Here is a 16315-nt window from a genome sequence, read left to right on the forward strand (position 1 = left end):
CCAGATTCTCACACCCTCACCCCGACCTGACCCCTCGCCATTCTCAAGCATTCACCAAATACAGCTTATTTTTGTACTGCACATCGCACATTATGTTTCGATGAAAGTACCTTACAATTGAAGAGATACATTTATACTATGACTACAAGCCAAGGTTACAGACTAATTATCGGTTCACATTATATTTTGTGCTATCAAACTACTTCTATACTGATTGTACACCATTCAGAGACTAATGAATTGGCCAGGTTTTAAAATGTCACAATAAATTGCCAGAATAACCTTGGTATGTCCAATCCATACACTTTTCTGCTACAAATCTTCAACTGAACCCATGTATGACCATGAGCTAAAACAACAAATCAATCTCTCATGTATAGGTTTGTCTTATTTTAAATTTTAACTCCTGCACTACATGAGTAAAACAGTTTTTATATACAACTGCAATTCACAAGGACAATGTTGTTTATTTTGTAAACTCCAGAATATGGAGGTTAATTTTTTGGTTTAAATTTGGATTTCCTGCAATAACAGGAAATAGTTACTATAACAGTAATTGATATCTACAAGACAGTCCTTCTACTCACAGAAATCTGAAGCTTAGTTTCACTGTGATATGGTTCCTTTTTATACCAAATATGAATCATGAACAGATGTTCAAATCTTCTCAGCAGCACATTAAAGGGGTATAGTCTGTAACTTTATGATTTTTTTGGTGTATTTTTTCGTTCAAATGGTTCTGTACAATGTTTTAATCCTGGGTCATTGCGTCAGAGTTACCTTTAATGATAAATATTCATACTGTATAACTTGTAACTGCCATACATGTAATACCACGTTGCCATGACAATTAACCAACAGCTTGCAAGCATAACACCCCGAGTGGTTTAGAAAGTGCTTTGATAATAACGCTGACAAGGCTTGTTGTAATATCCTACATGTATATACTAATAATACCTGCTGCAACATCTAGTGTCAAGTCAAGACCATGATACAGTCAGCTCACTTGAAATGAATGATGTGAAATTGCCAGCTGTTTTGTTTGATCCCAAGTATTTATGTTACTGCTTTCATATCAAACAAGCCGAAACCTACTCTAATGTCTACACCAATCTCTCATATGTATCGACTCATAATTCCCTGCATGTCTAGTAGAGCTTTGAAGTAAAGTTAACCTACAGTGTACAATATATCAGTTTTGTAGTAAATTGTCTTTTGAAGATGGAACATGTGCAAGAATCAGTTCCTCACTGGGCTAGCATCAGGCCAACATTGGGATACATAGCTCTTTGCAAAACATTGGGCTTGAAAATTGAAAATTTTCACCCAATAGCCTGGTCGACAGCATGGAATCCCTTCAATCATGACAACTAGTCAGACTTTTGTTATTCAAATGAATCAGTATGTAAATATACATTTCGTGTTACACTATGTGATGTGGTAATTTACACGTTATTTACATATATTTTATGTAAATTTAATCCTATAGGTGCTGGCTAACCATGATACCAGATACCTATCTACAAGTATTATGGGATATTGATGAAATGATAGCAGTTTAAGTCAACACAAGTCATAGTACATGGTCATTTGTCATTTGTATAGTCTCGGTTACCCAGACTCTTGCCACTGGAGGCTCTGCCTATGAGACCTCCCAAACAAGAGTCTGGGAAAACCACGTTCCAACTACCCCGTGAATGAAGTCACACAGTATATTTCTTCCAAGCATATGGGTTTACGAGGCCTGTTTGTTGTAATTAATATATATTATAGTCGCTAGGATGTGATAATCTGTAACGAAGGTACCAAAATCGTTCAGCCTGCAATGTTTGATGTGAAGTACTCCCATGATGCACTGCTCCAGAAACTACTTCCTGTGCGGTTCTCATTTTCCCATATTCTCGTTTGGGGAGATCTCATAGGCAGAGCCGCCAGCGTGAGAGTCTGGGTAACTGAGACTATCGATTGTAGTGATATGGTTGGTAACATTACATATATCTTTGGCATTATAATATCAATGCTAGCATTACAAACATACAAACTCCACAGATATACATGATCATCAGTGGGTAAACTTTGTACATGTTTCAAAAATAACTTTCTTTAAAATTGTAAATAGCTTGAAACTTTTTTTAAATAGTTAACCAAATCAAATGATAATGAGAAAAAAATCCCATAATTGTATCTCAAGTTATTCACATGTACATGTAAGAGGGTCGTTCCATCCCTTTAAGACATGTAATTTGTGGCTAATATGTAGGTTTTTGCGTTTTTACACCCATGATTAAATCCCCCTCAGCATAACAGTCTTCATGAGCTATATAAACGATGCCATTTCAATCACTTTTTTCAGCATGAAAAATCACAGGCAGTTTACATTTAAAAGTCAACCAACCTATTAATAGTATATGTCGGGGATTTAGGTTACAATCACCATCTATATCATGTGAAGTAAAGCTTCAAGCACTTTATCCTCTCATTTCAAAGACATTGACTTGAGTTGACTTTTCAACACCTTAGTGCTCAGTCACCTCCACTCAGCACTCACTCACAATTGAGCGCTCAGCAACAGTCACACTGAAAAAAGACTGTACTGTTTCTATATGATCATTTTTTAGCCGAATCAGATTTTGATGCCAATTTTTTTTAAAGTTCTAAGTAGCTAAGCACTAGGTGGTCATGGCAGAGTGCTGAAAATACCAGACATTGGCTTAAATTTCTAATTTAGGTCCTATGATATGAATTATATTTTGTTACAAGTCAGTTGCACTTTGGTGTACAATGTATAAAGGCCGCTGTCAGACTGGATTCAAATTACGCTGGGAAGTACAGTTGTCTGGCAAACCTACTGAGAGAGTTGGTCTTGAACATAAGAATGATCGTATCTAATCCTTAAGTTATGTTACGGCACAACTGATAAAATAGCACTAATGTGAGAACCTGGGATTGAAACATGGGCCTTTAAAGGAAAAGTATTAACACTTGGTTACCATTCTTCTTATTGAAAAAGATATGTATTAATCATTTCCATCATTCTATATATATTTTGATAAAATACTAAATACTGAACATAACTTCAATGCCCATGTCAGGTTACGATTACATTTTTTGGTGTGAAAGTAACCGTCTGGTATGCAGAACTATTGGAAAGTTAGTCCAGAACATAACAATGATGAGATATAACCTTTCTGAGTACACTGATAGGACAACACAAGTATGAGAATATGATACACAAACATTGGGATTTAGGACACTTGCCAAATTCTAAGGTACATGTACGTCACACACAATATCTTTGTCTGTGGGTACATACATGTCATACATGTACACATACAATGTATTAACAAAATGGAAGAACGTTGGGCCTACATGTACAGTACTTCATGTTTTTTAAATCTCACATTCATTTTGGAACTCAAACAAACAACAAAAAACTGATGACTAAAAAGTAAAAGAAGACACAAAAATAGCTAGTTTCTTTTTGATTGTCAAAACTGTTTTTTACAAAATTTTCACTAAATGGAAGGTGGGTGTTTAAGTTTAATCTATCAACTGTTAAAGCGAATTTTGCTTCCTGAGGTGATACTGCGGAGTCAATTACATTCCAAACCTTGCATGTATACCACTAGCTATCCACAACAATCTGACCTCTGTTTGACCTGAAATATTGAGTAACCATTAATGACTATCTTGGGGAGTTCATTCCCCTTTTGAAATTCAATTCTCAAGTCTTCACATCTCTTAAAGACCCCCTGGCCATGATAAAAACCATTTACCTGATATGAGGTCAACAGTTATGGTTTCCAAGGGATGTTACATCATCATACTAATATCACAGTTTGCATGATGTGTGTATTCTCCTTGCAGTAGAAATACAGCAAAGCTGATGAAATGGCATCTAGTGCATCCTCAACCAATTTCCTTGAATAATAACAATTTCCTGCTATTTCAGCCTACGTGACACGCCAGGAAAAGCGGGATTTCCTTTCTGAAAGTCCCTTTCAATTTGTAAGATTTTCTTTCGTAATAAGGATTTTCGAAATACACCAAGACAGAAATCTGGTATTGTATGCATGTACGTGATGATAACAAAGTGTACATGAACAGGTGTGAAATGAAGCTCCTGATACCATATCATATGATTTTATACAATGAGATTAAACACATTCAAACAAGAAGTATGGGTTAATATATCTACATCACTACAATTGGTTCTGTGATGCTCAAAATACTAATCAATATTCCAAATTGCCATTTAATGTTTTCCTTGGGTTTCATCAATTTTACTTGAGGATGTATAATTATACCATTCTCCAATATGTTTTCTTCATTAAGCCGGAAAAAGCTTGTGGCCTAAGGGTTGTTTCGCTGTTCATAGTTCCCAAGGCTCATTAGGTCACAAATCATATTTTCCGTGGCTGAACCAAGAAAAATACTGGGGAACAATATCTAGTTATTCTAACGCTAGTATTGTTGATATGTGACCATTATGTAAATACATATTGTGTGGTTAAGACTGTTGTACAAATTACATTTTCATTAAAATTAGCATGAATGGATTTACAACCCCAAGGACATTTAAAACTCAATCAATTTCACATCGTTATCATCTGAGAAGCTACAACAGCAACCCAGGTGCAGTTGCTATGGTATTATTATGGTTGCTAAGGATCTTGGTAATAATTCTGAAATTTCTCTTTCTAGAACACTTCCATCACAATTCATTCAGACAGTTGCTTTTGTGTTGCCATGGTTAATTACCGATTTTAAACAGAATGGTTGATGGATAGCCGGTAGTAAAAATTTGATCTTGTACATTTATACAATATTAATACTTAATTAATAATTAAAATATACATGATTATGAAATCATGCTCTTTGAAATTGTTTCATAACAGTTTTGAATATGTCAGCTATATTCTTCGGTGAATAGATCAACAGAGAATCTCTCTGTGTTCAATCTCACAAGGGATTGATAAACTTGTTAACGGGTGGTGTTACCATGCTAATGTGAGCAAACTATTCATTGCCTATTACTACATACAGCCTTTATTACACCCCTATGTTGTAATGACCTGGCCAAGAATGGGTCATACTTCGGTTACAAAAAAAAAATGTCAAAACTTTGATCAAATTTCGTCAGTCCACATTTTTAGACAGTCCTGCAACAGAAAACTTCAAGGAATTCTCCAGTTGCCAAATTACTGCGCCATACTATACAATGTAGTTACACAATCTGTTTAACTTTTCATTAAAAAAATTTCAATAATTCGATCAAAATTCATCAAAGTTTTCAGAAGGCACCAACAAACTTCAAGGAACTCTTCAGTAGCCAAGTTAATGCTTATTGTTATGGTTACACAATATGCTTCCATTTTCAAAAACTTCATCAAAATTCATCAAGTTTTTAGAAGCTTTGCACCAGAAAACATAACTGAGTTTTCCATCAGTAAAATTAATCCCAATATGTTACATTTTTTTCAAAATGGTTAAAATTAAATAATAGTCAACATAATTTTTTTTTTTAAATTTGATCATTATTCTTTTGTTAGAAAATACTGCAACAGAAAACTTTAAAGGGGCACAAGCTGAGTTTATACTTGTTTGAGCGTAATTTTTGCAGCAACTCTAAAAAATGCATTTGTAACATTATACATACTGAAGCATACTTTACAATCACTTGCAATTGACTGAACTCAAATCGGGTAGTACATGTTGTAATTTATGACTCATAAAATATATGACATAATTTTTTATACATATTAAAAAATGTGGAGGTAACCCTTACCACACAATCAACTGTTCTAACAAAACCAGATGGCAATTGTAATGTCATAGAAGGCATGCATTGACATTAACATTAATACTAGAAGAGTTTAACTGGGAATTTATGTAAGAATTTTTCACTTGTTGAAAAAGTTGATAAACTCAGGTTGTGCAACTTTAATGAGTTGTCCACAGTATTAACCAAATTAATCCCAATACTTGATGAATAATTAAACGCGAACTCTGCATATTCAAATCATGCAACGCAAACCTCAATATCCTATCATTTCAATTTATGCTTTAAATAATTGAAATAAATTGGTTGAAAGCTGTATATAATCTTAAATGCTATACTGACATTTCCATGACGGCATTATATATATTTTTTCCTAATTGCAATGCTGTCAGCCAGTCTTTGAAAATCTGACAATTATAAAATATTCAAAGTACGAAGAGACATTTAAATTGACCGAGTATTGACACCGTTATGATTTTATTTCAATGACCCTTTTGATGGTAATTTTCTTGACAGGCTCAGATTGCATATTCAATTTGTTCTACGGGTTGAATTCTTTCACTGCAGTGCCAATTTTCCCCTAGAAAGACTGTTGCGTTATTATTCTATATATACAGAAAGTGTCTTTTGCAAGTCAGTTTGAAAGTCTTGTTGCCACCAGTTACTGTTGTTGGCCAGCTTTTGCAATGGAGAAAAAAATTGTGAGTTTCTGATAACCCAACTGACCCTAGTTTAAGCCACCGATCCTAAACATATTTTTAAACATTTAAAACAAAATGATAAGAAATTCTTTGTCTTTTTGACCTTCATGTATGTCTGTTTTCTTTCCCCAGTGCTGCCTGTACATATTTCATCCAACTATCACAGAAGGGATATTCTGACCGACATTTCATTTGTTTTTGGGTCGAAGCAATATTTTGAAAAATGAAAACAATTAAAAAGATAAAATAAAATAAAATAAAATCCCGACCGACCTACATTGTACACTATTTTCCGAGGCCATGTTATCAGCAACACACGTTTTTTTTCCCACCTTATCATCACTTATCACTTGTCTACTGTACAGGTTTTTACAACAATTTTCTCTTGCTGTGTGTTGTGCTGAGTTACAGAACATAAATACATGCACAATTACGACAACAAATAGAAGTTTGTAGCTCACATTTTGCCTTTCGGAAATATCCATATATTCTCTTAGTATCAGACGCCCATACACAGAAGAGCAGTATGATTTTATACATGAAAATGTATATTAAAGCCAGTACAATATCTGATTTTGACTTTTCGTCAATTTACATTTTATACATTACCAAAAAAATAAAGCCAAATTATAAACAAAAATATGTAAACCTCCAAAAACAGAGTCTGAAAATATAATGCTAGTTATGATACGTATTCTCTCAAGCCAGAGCACATACTTCTGCTGAAGCAAGGAAATTGGCATGTATGTTTCGTACAATGCCGTAAAGAGGCCTTTGGTTTATGATGTTGCGCCTTAGTCTAACAGTAACATACATTGTACATTTTGTATCAAAGGTATAGAAAAGTTGAACTCCCCAATTTGCATTTAAATTAACATTAAATTAACTGACTTCACACACAATGTCACGTATACTAGTAATGTCCCCAGTATATACATATTTCATTCATGTACACAGGTCAATGCCTACATTAAATTTCAAACTCATCATTGCAATTGCCAATTCATTTCCAATTCAAAAGATAGGAGTTCTTATATTACAATTCAGTACTAATGAGCATATAAATCATTTAAAGCACAATGTACACATACACACACTTGAAACAGATTGTCATGGTTACTGTACATGTACAAATAGTACTACATATTATGCAAATCATATATTTGCATATACATTGTACACATACACACTTGAAACATCATGTATGGAGTACAAACTGCACATCAAATGTACATACATGTATGATGCAATTTAGATATTTGAATACCTGTATATAAAACACTTTTACCCTGTTTTCTGTAGAAACTGCACATGACAAATTTACATATTAAAATTGCAAAAACATATTTGAAACAGATTGCCATGTTTGCTGTACAAAGTCAAACTACATATCAAAACTACATATTATGCAAATTTGGATACTTGGGTATACACAAACACACATTTGAAACAGATTGCCATGTTTGCTGTACAAAGTCAAACTACATATTATGCAAATTTGGATACTTGGGTATACACAAACACACATTTGAAACAGATTGCCATGTTTGCTGTACAAAGTCATACTGTACAAATCAAAACTGCATTATGCAAATTTGTTTATACACAAACACTAGTTTGAAAGAGATTGACATGTTTGCTGTACAAAGTCAAACTACATATTAAAACTACATATTATGCAAATTTAGATATTTCAATATTTACAAACACAAAGATGAAAGTGATGTTTTCCTGATTATTGACAATTATATTTATATATACTTGAAATATGGAAGTATAGGATAACATTATGTAATTCCAAATATATGAAACAAATCACTGAAAAACGTGTGGAGCTAGACTATACCCTTTAAAGCTGCATTATCTGCAACTGAACAAGTTTTTTGAAAATGTTTTTTTTTTTTGTTATTAGATACACTAACTTACTCGTAAAATAGAATACCTTGAACAGTATTGAATCACCAATGGATGAACATAATTTTTGTAGCTGTATACATGATAATTCAAATCAAATTGATTTTTGGGTCTGTACCCAAAAATCAGCGCCCTCAACGACGATCATGATTTCAACTTGTTATTGCAATACTAATATCAGGACTGACCACTGATTAACATGTGCAATATCTAATTATTGGTATTTTAACACCTCAGTGAATAAATTGTTGTTGTTTGATCAAAAAAGATTTGAACTTGTCACTATACCACCTACGGATAATATTGACCACTAATTAACAGAAACAGTGTCTTTTCATAAGGAATTGATTAATTTTTAGCGAATACATCTTTGGTTACTTGATAAACAAAATTCCCAGTTACTGCTCGTGCAGCTTTAAAATGTTACAGCTGGACTTCTTAATTCAGTATTTTCAACACAACAAGGTGACAACTACCAGTAACAGTATACAGCTTACATATCTACACTAGACAATTCTAAAAGCTAATTTGGTATTATAACCAGCATTAATACCATGGCAAATAAAAATAAATCACTACTTTTAGCATCTTTGGAATGATGTATCGACATATCATATTCAGTATTTGAAAACCCTGCCTGTCATGTTATTAACTTTTCAGAAATAGTTTTGTTTGTATTCCACTATCATGGCTCTCTTTACTATAACTAGAGTGATGATATATTTGCTCTTCTACACTACACTACACTACACTACTACATGTAGTTGACATGTAGTTCCCATACGATTACTACGATCATCTCCACTCACACATAGGGAACATCATTATTCTAGCACAACAATTGGTACTACCCCCGACTGCCTTCATTTAAACGTAATGGTGTTATTGCATCCCCACAGGATTTTAGTTTCAACCTGGAGAGGTGGAGTTCGGTTAATGAGTAAAAGGAACTAAACAATTGCAACTGCTCCATCAATTTGTGATGGCTTACTACTGACATGCATTGTTTACCCTTTGCCCAGTGGGGGTAGCACAGATTTTTGTGCTAGGATAATGACTTTCACTGACTTCAGACTTTCCTATAGACTTCACAGCACAGTGCACTCACTGTAATGGTGACACTGGCATGGTGAATTAGGAAGTACTAGTAAATTGGCTATGCCATAGACATGACAAAAGTAAAGTGTTAAAATAAACATGTCAGAGTTGGTTCCAATGTCGAAGACAAGTTTATTATATGTTGATCACTATACAAACCAATATGTAAATTACCATGCTATTTATATGTAAATTAATATGCAAATTAGCCCCATCCTGGCAATCCATCCTGGGGAGAACACTGGTGCAAATGTATATATGTATATCAATATTACCCATCTTAGACCCAAGAATCAGTAACTACACGTATTACTTGACTAATGGCAGACTGAAATTCCATACTTTTGTTCACAGCATTAAATTATATGAGTTAACATAATATTCCAAACATTTCATGTTCAAGTTCAAGATCCTCATCCAAAGTTTTGATAAGGAGTGCAAAAAAGGACTCTGTATTTTGTCTTATTGACTATCAATATTTACATATCTATATTAAATATTTTGTTGGAAAGCTTACGTGATATCTAATACTTTGTTTACAACTGTAAAAATTTGATAACTCATGATTTAGTTGACGTTATGGGTGGCATCCACTTTACTGAAATTACATGAATAAAACACGAAACACTTATATTGTGTAATACAAGATATCTGGTGTTATCAAATAAGTATTTTCACTTCTTCTTTCGTACTAAAGTAAAGAGTGCAAAGTATGATCACAGAGCAATGGACTAATTCTCTCTTTATAATATGGAGGTTTAATGTATAACAATGAAAATCTAATCACTGCGGATTTTGTTATTAGTTTTGATGATATTAGTAAGAACACACCACTCTGACAAAATCACACAATTGTGTAATCAAGGTCTGAACATTTGTTGGATGGCAATATCTGTATTGATTCAAATTTGATGTTCCACAATACTGGTATATTTTGCTATCTGAATGGTTCTTGCAATCACCAATGACATATTTTCACAAGTCTTTGTCGAGGACATAGTCCCCCACATTCAAACTTAGTAAATTACGATCTGAATCTAATGACAAATATGGCAACCCCCCCCCCCCCCCCCACCCCAACATTCAAACTTAGTAAATTACGATCTGAATCTTATGACAAATATGGCAGCCATAAACGGACGGACACATGCTCGCAAACACAAACATAGTAGTCCCCTCCAGGCTAACAATCACTGACATCACTGAAATCACTGACAATTCTAACTAAAAGGTGCATCCTGTTGTCTCTATCCCTTCTATCATATGTGTGTGATCCTTGGCCTGAAGTACATGTAGGCAGATTGAAGTGCTGACAAACATTTCAAACCTGATGCTCCAAATTGATAAACAGGTATATTTTGTTATCTATGTCATTTCTGGAATCCTCAATGATATTTTATCCAAAATCAACGACAATTATACTTTGAATACAAAGGTACATTTGTACATGTACATGTTACAAACTTACATTCTACTAGTGTGATTCACACTGTAAGACATTTGCCGCAATCTTTTAACTGCTCATAGAAAAGGGCTGTAGAATCATTCAAAGAATTTCATCATAGAAACTGAACAGTTGAAATGTGAATCAGAATTGATTGATTGAGACATGTGCTGGTAAAGAAATAAGCAGGACAAAACTAAAATATTATATTTCAACAAAATGTTCTTCTCAGAAAACAATGATGGTGCCAATGTAATTTACATAACAAAGGAACCACATCACTATATGTTAATTATATTCCATTGTTTCCAAGAAATCATTGGATCATGGAACCCACAACTCTATTAGGACCAGAAAAGACCCCTTGTATGTGATTATTTAATACCAATATATGTTTGTAACGTGATATCTTTTAAAACAAAGAAATTCATCCTCCATTCTTTAACAGATCAAAATAAACTTAATATCAGTGCTAAATGACACATGACTAATCTTGTCAAAGTACCTCCCTAGTACCTGACTACTCCATAGGGGAATTCATACATGTAGTGTACCTAGTAATTCAAATTGTGTTCATGTAATTCTAAATCTGCTTACTCCATCTAGCATATTACACAATCTTGATCACCAAGGAAACCTGCAGCTGGTTACACATACCGTACTCCCAGTTAGTGTTGCGTTCAGTATACAATGTGTACCAATTTCATTTGTGTGGAATACTGTACATAATCTAAATGTATTTAGTATATAATCCCTCTTATATATAATATGGCATATGTTATCATTAGACTCTAATAGTTTTCAACCTATGATGTGAATTGTGGTTATAGTATAGGATTATTTCTTACAGTCGTTTACAGAGTAAAGAGACTGCACAATACAATGGTATATGAGATGCTCAGACGATCGCGATACTTTTGCTTGTCCACTAGCCATCTCATCCCCAGTCTCACACCAAAAATGACATTTGTATGAGGTTTATAATAGACATATATGTGTCCTCCCCAGGTGTTTACCAATGTGCCATGGTTAATTTGCATATGAATGAATGTTTTGTTATGCAAATGTTTCCATCCTACATTCCCAGCATGATAAATGGTGGGGGGGGGGGGGTCATTGTAGACTTGACATGTATGTAGTTCTGCAAGTATTCTGAATATATACATGTGTAGTGTATTCTCATTCTATTTAGAGCTTTGAAATACATGTACTACATATGTTAGTGGGTAGAACTCACGATATTATCTGCATGGTGGATTGTCATTACTTGGTACATTTGTTTATGTCACTATGCCATGGTTTGTTGCCACAATGCCCCGCTTAGTTTTCCTACAACTATTGCCAACATTTCCCAGTTTCATTTGGTAATTTTTGTATTCGTCCACTTGACTAAGTAAATCCTTGGAGTAATACATTTAGTAAATTCAGAACTGTTCCAGCAGGGCAGTTGTATCTGTTTCTAATACAGTGGGATTTTTTTTTGCATTCCATGTTACAATTACAAACGTATACATGCATTATCAGCATACACATGTGTATGTATGCACATGCAGACACACACACACACACACACACACACACAATATGTTTGGTCAATCAATTTCAAGGGTAATAAGAACATGTATTTGACACTGAAACATGTAATCGATGCGTGTCAAAGATCACGCCTGTCACTAGCACGATGTGTGTGTATGTATGTATGTATGTATGTATGTATGTATGTATGTACGTACGTATGTATGTACGTACGTACGTATGTATGTATGTATGTATGTATGTATGTATGTATGTATGTATGTATGTGTGTATGTGTGTATGTATGTATGTATGTATGTATGTATGTATGTATGTATGTATGTATGTATGTATGTATGTATGTATGTATGTATGCATGTATGTATCTTGACTTTATCTGAGGAAATATAGGAAGTCACAGTTGTAACTCAGGAGTTTTGCACTTTTGCAAACTCTTAAGTTACGACTTGTGACTTCATAATATTCTTATACTGCTCTGCTACAATTTTCTGACATAATTTCTAGACAACCAAGCTGTCCATGTGAATGTGTCTTGTTTTAGCTGCAAATCAAAGCAAATAAATCGGACAACATTTATGTATTATTGTACGCCGTCTAAACTTGCCATGGGGTGCAAATTTAGCGGGCATCGATCAACTCTCATCTATGTCGACGAGGAGTCTTGACGAGCGGCGCGACAGTCACAATGATGTAACTCGCACATGACGTAACTTACAACATTCCCGTCTCTGATCAATAAACAGAGATATGGTATAAAGTGTGTACGAAACTGTTCCCTTCGGCAAGCTTAAGTGAACAAAAAGGTCGGAAATCCGGATTCCAGATACAAATAGCTTAAATCGCTCTACAAAACCCTTATCCGTAAGACGCCCTGCCATTTTAACATAATGTAACGTTTACCTTTGCAAGTCCCCGCATATACATTCGTATTCCTCGAAGCTTGATGTCGCTCCTGAGGTCGACAATACAGACGCCTGATACATGTTCTCCGGATGAATACACCGTCTTGTTATTATCTAAAACGATGCGAAAGTCTTTCAATTTGCCCATCATCGCGCAAACCGGCGAAAGTTGCCACAGATCCGCCGCAAAAGCTGCGAGATCGGGGCACGATGGAATCACTCTCTCTTCTTTTCTCGATCTCAGTCGACAGTTCAGAATATTGTTGTAGGCTCATCCCGGAAGTTACAACTACGCATGCTCCGTTTATAATTAGGTCTCTGGTCTCGCCGGTCGGGAGCTTATGCACGTACTGGTGTAAATTTGATATGGAAGAACTATGGATTGTAAACACTCACTTGGGAGATCAAATCAGTCTGTGTGGGCAGATAAGATGGTAAATCAAGCAAAATGTTTGATTAATTAGAAATCGGAGGAAATTAACTACCTTTCTTTCCCTCACGGTTTTTAAAGGTTAATTTCAGGTGATCTGCAAATACAATGGATCAAAGAAAACGATGATAATGAATAAATATAAAACTTAATGAATGAATTGATAAAAGAAAGCCGCGAATATTCAGACACTCCTCAAAACTAGAGACGGTATTAACTATAATCGGGTTGGACAGCTCTAAGTTGGAGAGTTAAAGTAGTTATTTTGTATCCCCTCCCCCCCCCCTCCCCCAACTCCAACTACAGATTTACTCTGGAATCCATGTGGATTTGGATTTAAATTTGAAAGCATAATTTAAAATCCTAATCCGCATGGATTCCAGGCTACTATAGTTGACATGCTGGCCGATTATTGCGCCTTCTCAATATCTTCTTATCTAACTTTTTTTTAATATAAAAGATGGAAATGTGTGTCATGGGGTCATCGCGTTCTATTTCTATTATTGAACTTAGTTACACTCTTGTTAGCTGCAACAATTGGAACGTACGTTCCTTGTGGTTGTAGTTAAGTTTTTTTTCTGTTTTGGGGATTGTTTGTTGTTGTGGCTTTTTAAAAAAAAAATTAGTTAAATTGGAAAACGAACCACAGAATGAAAAAAGCTCAAAAACAGAAGAATAAAAACAAACTAAGTCAAACTTTAAAACAAACCCTACAATTATTGCAGTTACGCTCCTGTATGACTCATACTTAGGCCATAACAACGAAAATCTTTAGCATTTTTCAAACGTGCCTGACAATAATAAAATATTGTCATGTCGTTGTTGTTGTTTTTTTAATTTTCCTTCCATCTAGTTTGACAACTGAGAGTTCAGTCCAGCCAAGGAAACACTTTGTCCATTCTCGCATGCGCAAGCCGTGCACATATTCCAGCTGAAGCAACTTAAGGTCCGTCTTGAACGGTGCATGAGGCTATGGTTTGCGACGATGCATTTTGTCATGTCCAACTTTAATACCGAATGCATGGTTTATGAAAAGATAATCACGGTGGTATAGGAAACACGGTGGACGAATATACAATTTAATTATTTATTGGTTAATTAGTTAGTTAGTTTAATTAATAAATTGATTAAAATCAATTATTAATTAATTAATTAATTAATTAATTATTTATTCATCTATTTTTTGTGGGATAGTAATTCCGTTGAGTCGTGAGTGAGTTTCACTTTTCTTTTCATTCAATTACCAGGTCTACATAGACCCGGGGCCCTTTCGTACGTGTAGGGTCTAGGATTCATGGCAACTATTTTAGGTCATATATTCATACCGGAACGCGTCACATTTTACATATCGATAACGCAACGCGTGACACTAAGCTTTACACATGTTGCGTACAATTTTTTTTACGTGGTGTATATGCAATGTAACAGCAATAAACTGAAAGTTACATCTCAGACATCTGACATCTACACGCTTGACTCGTCGTCGTCATTTTGCAATCGGTGGCAGGTCAAAATAAGTTTCCATTCGAGAAAATCTATTTTAGATTCATCAAATCCAAAGGTTTCATATGCTAAAAAATCAAATTAAAAAAAATCATAAAAATTAAATGTCGAAAAAAATCTATCATAGTTGATAACCAATCAAACTTGAGTTGCACATTGATGAAGTATATAATTGGACGTTGTGCCGTAATAGATCCGTGCCATGGGTAATGTTAGCACCTGGAGATCTCCAGAGAGTAGGCACATTATACCACAGATAACTAACACATCTATACTTGTCTGTGATTGTACGCATTATCCGTAGGAATGATAGGAGAAAATTGTTTAGTGAAAACAAAATAACATACAAACCAGGTACAAAAACAAAGGTTATGATTTGAAGCGGGTAAGGGGTTCTCTGGAAAAACTAAAAAAAATCATTATTTTTTTAACCTACATAGATTTTTGGACTTCTCAACTTCCTAACTAATAACAGTTTACTCAGTTCTACAACTGCTTTCATTATTTGTACTAAGTAAATTTGCAAATAACGAAGTGAATTTTCTAGAACATTGTCTGGCGATGAGTGTTTCTATCTATGGTGTCATCTTATGTTCTGTTGATTCATGTAGCTTTCCAAATATTTAAACAAACTATTCAATAAACATGCACTTTTTAAGGGTTATTCAAAATATTGATTTTCATCCACGTTACGGTAAGTTATCTCAATGATTGAAACGACACTTGAGAATGTAGGGCGCCCTCACTGGGAATGACTGCGCTTGGATGATTTTTTTTGGAAAGACTTTGTTTGATAGCCATGCCAGATACAAAAGCATGTCAATCGCATTTAAAAAATGAGAACAGTGTTTTGCGATGTGCGACGAGCTTGTTTGCAAAAAAAAAAGGTTTAGTGAATTTATCGTGTATAGAATTGGGGAAAGCATTTAATGTCAAGAAGAGTGCAAAAATAGTGGGGAAAAAATTAACAACGTCTGTCTTTTTTTTCTGAGACACAAAAGAACG

General features: G+C 34.4%; 1 protein-coding gene across 1 annotated transcript in view; it reads right to left on the minus strand.

Annotated features, from left to right (window-relative positions):
• The window catches only part of LOC144443563 (arrestin domain-containing protein 3-like), a 39984-nt gene extending 26370 nt beyond the window's left edge, over positions 1-13614 (minus strand). Inside the window, exon 1 of the mRNA XM_078133094.1 lies at positions 13376-13614. Coding sequence (XP_077989220.1) covers positions 13376-13528 — 153 coding nt within the window. The 5' untranslated portion in view covers positions 13529-13614. The remainder of the gene's footprint in view (positions 1-13375) is intronic.
• Positions 13615-16315: the final 2701 nt, after the last annotated feature.

Source organism: Glandiceps talaboti, chromosome 12 (genome assembly GCF_964340395.1).
Source record: "Glandiceps talaboti chromosome 12, keGlaTala1.1, whole genome shotgun sequence".
NCBI lineage: Eukaryota > Metazoa > Hemichordata > Enteropneusta > Spengelidae > Glandiceps > Glandiceps talaboti.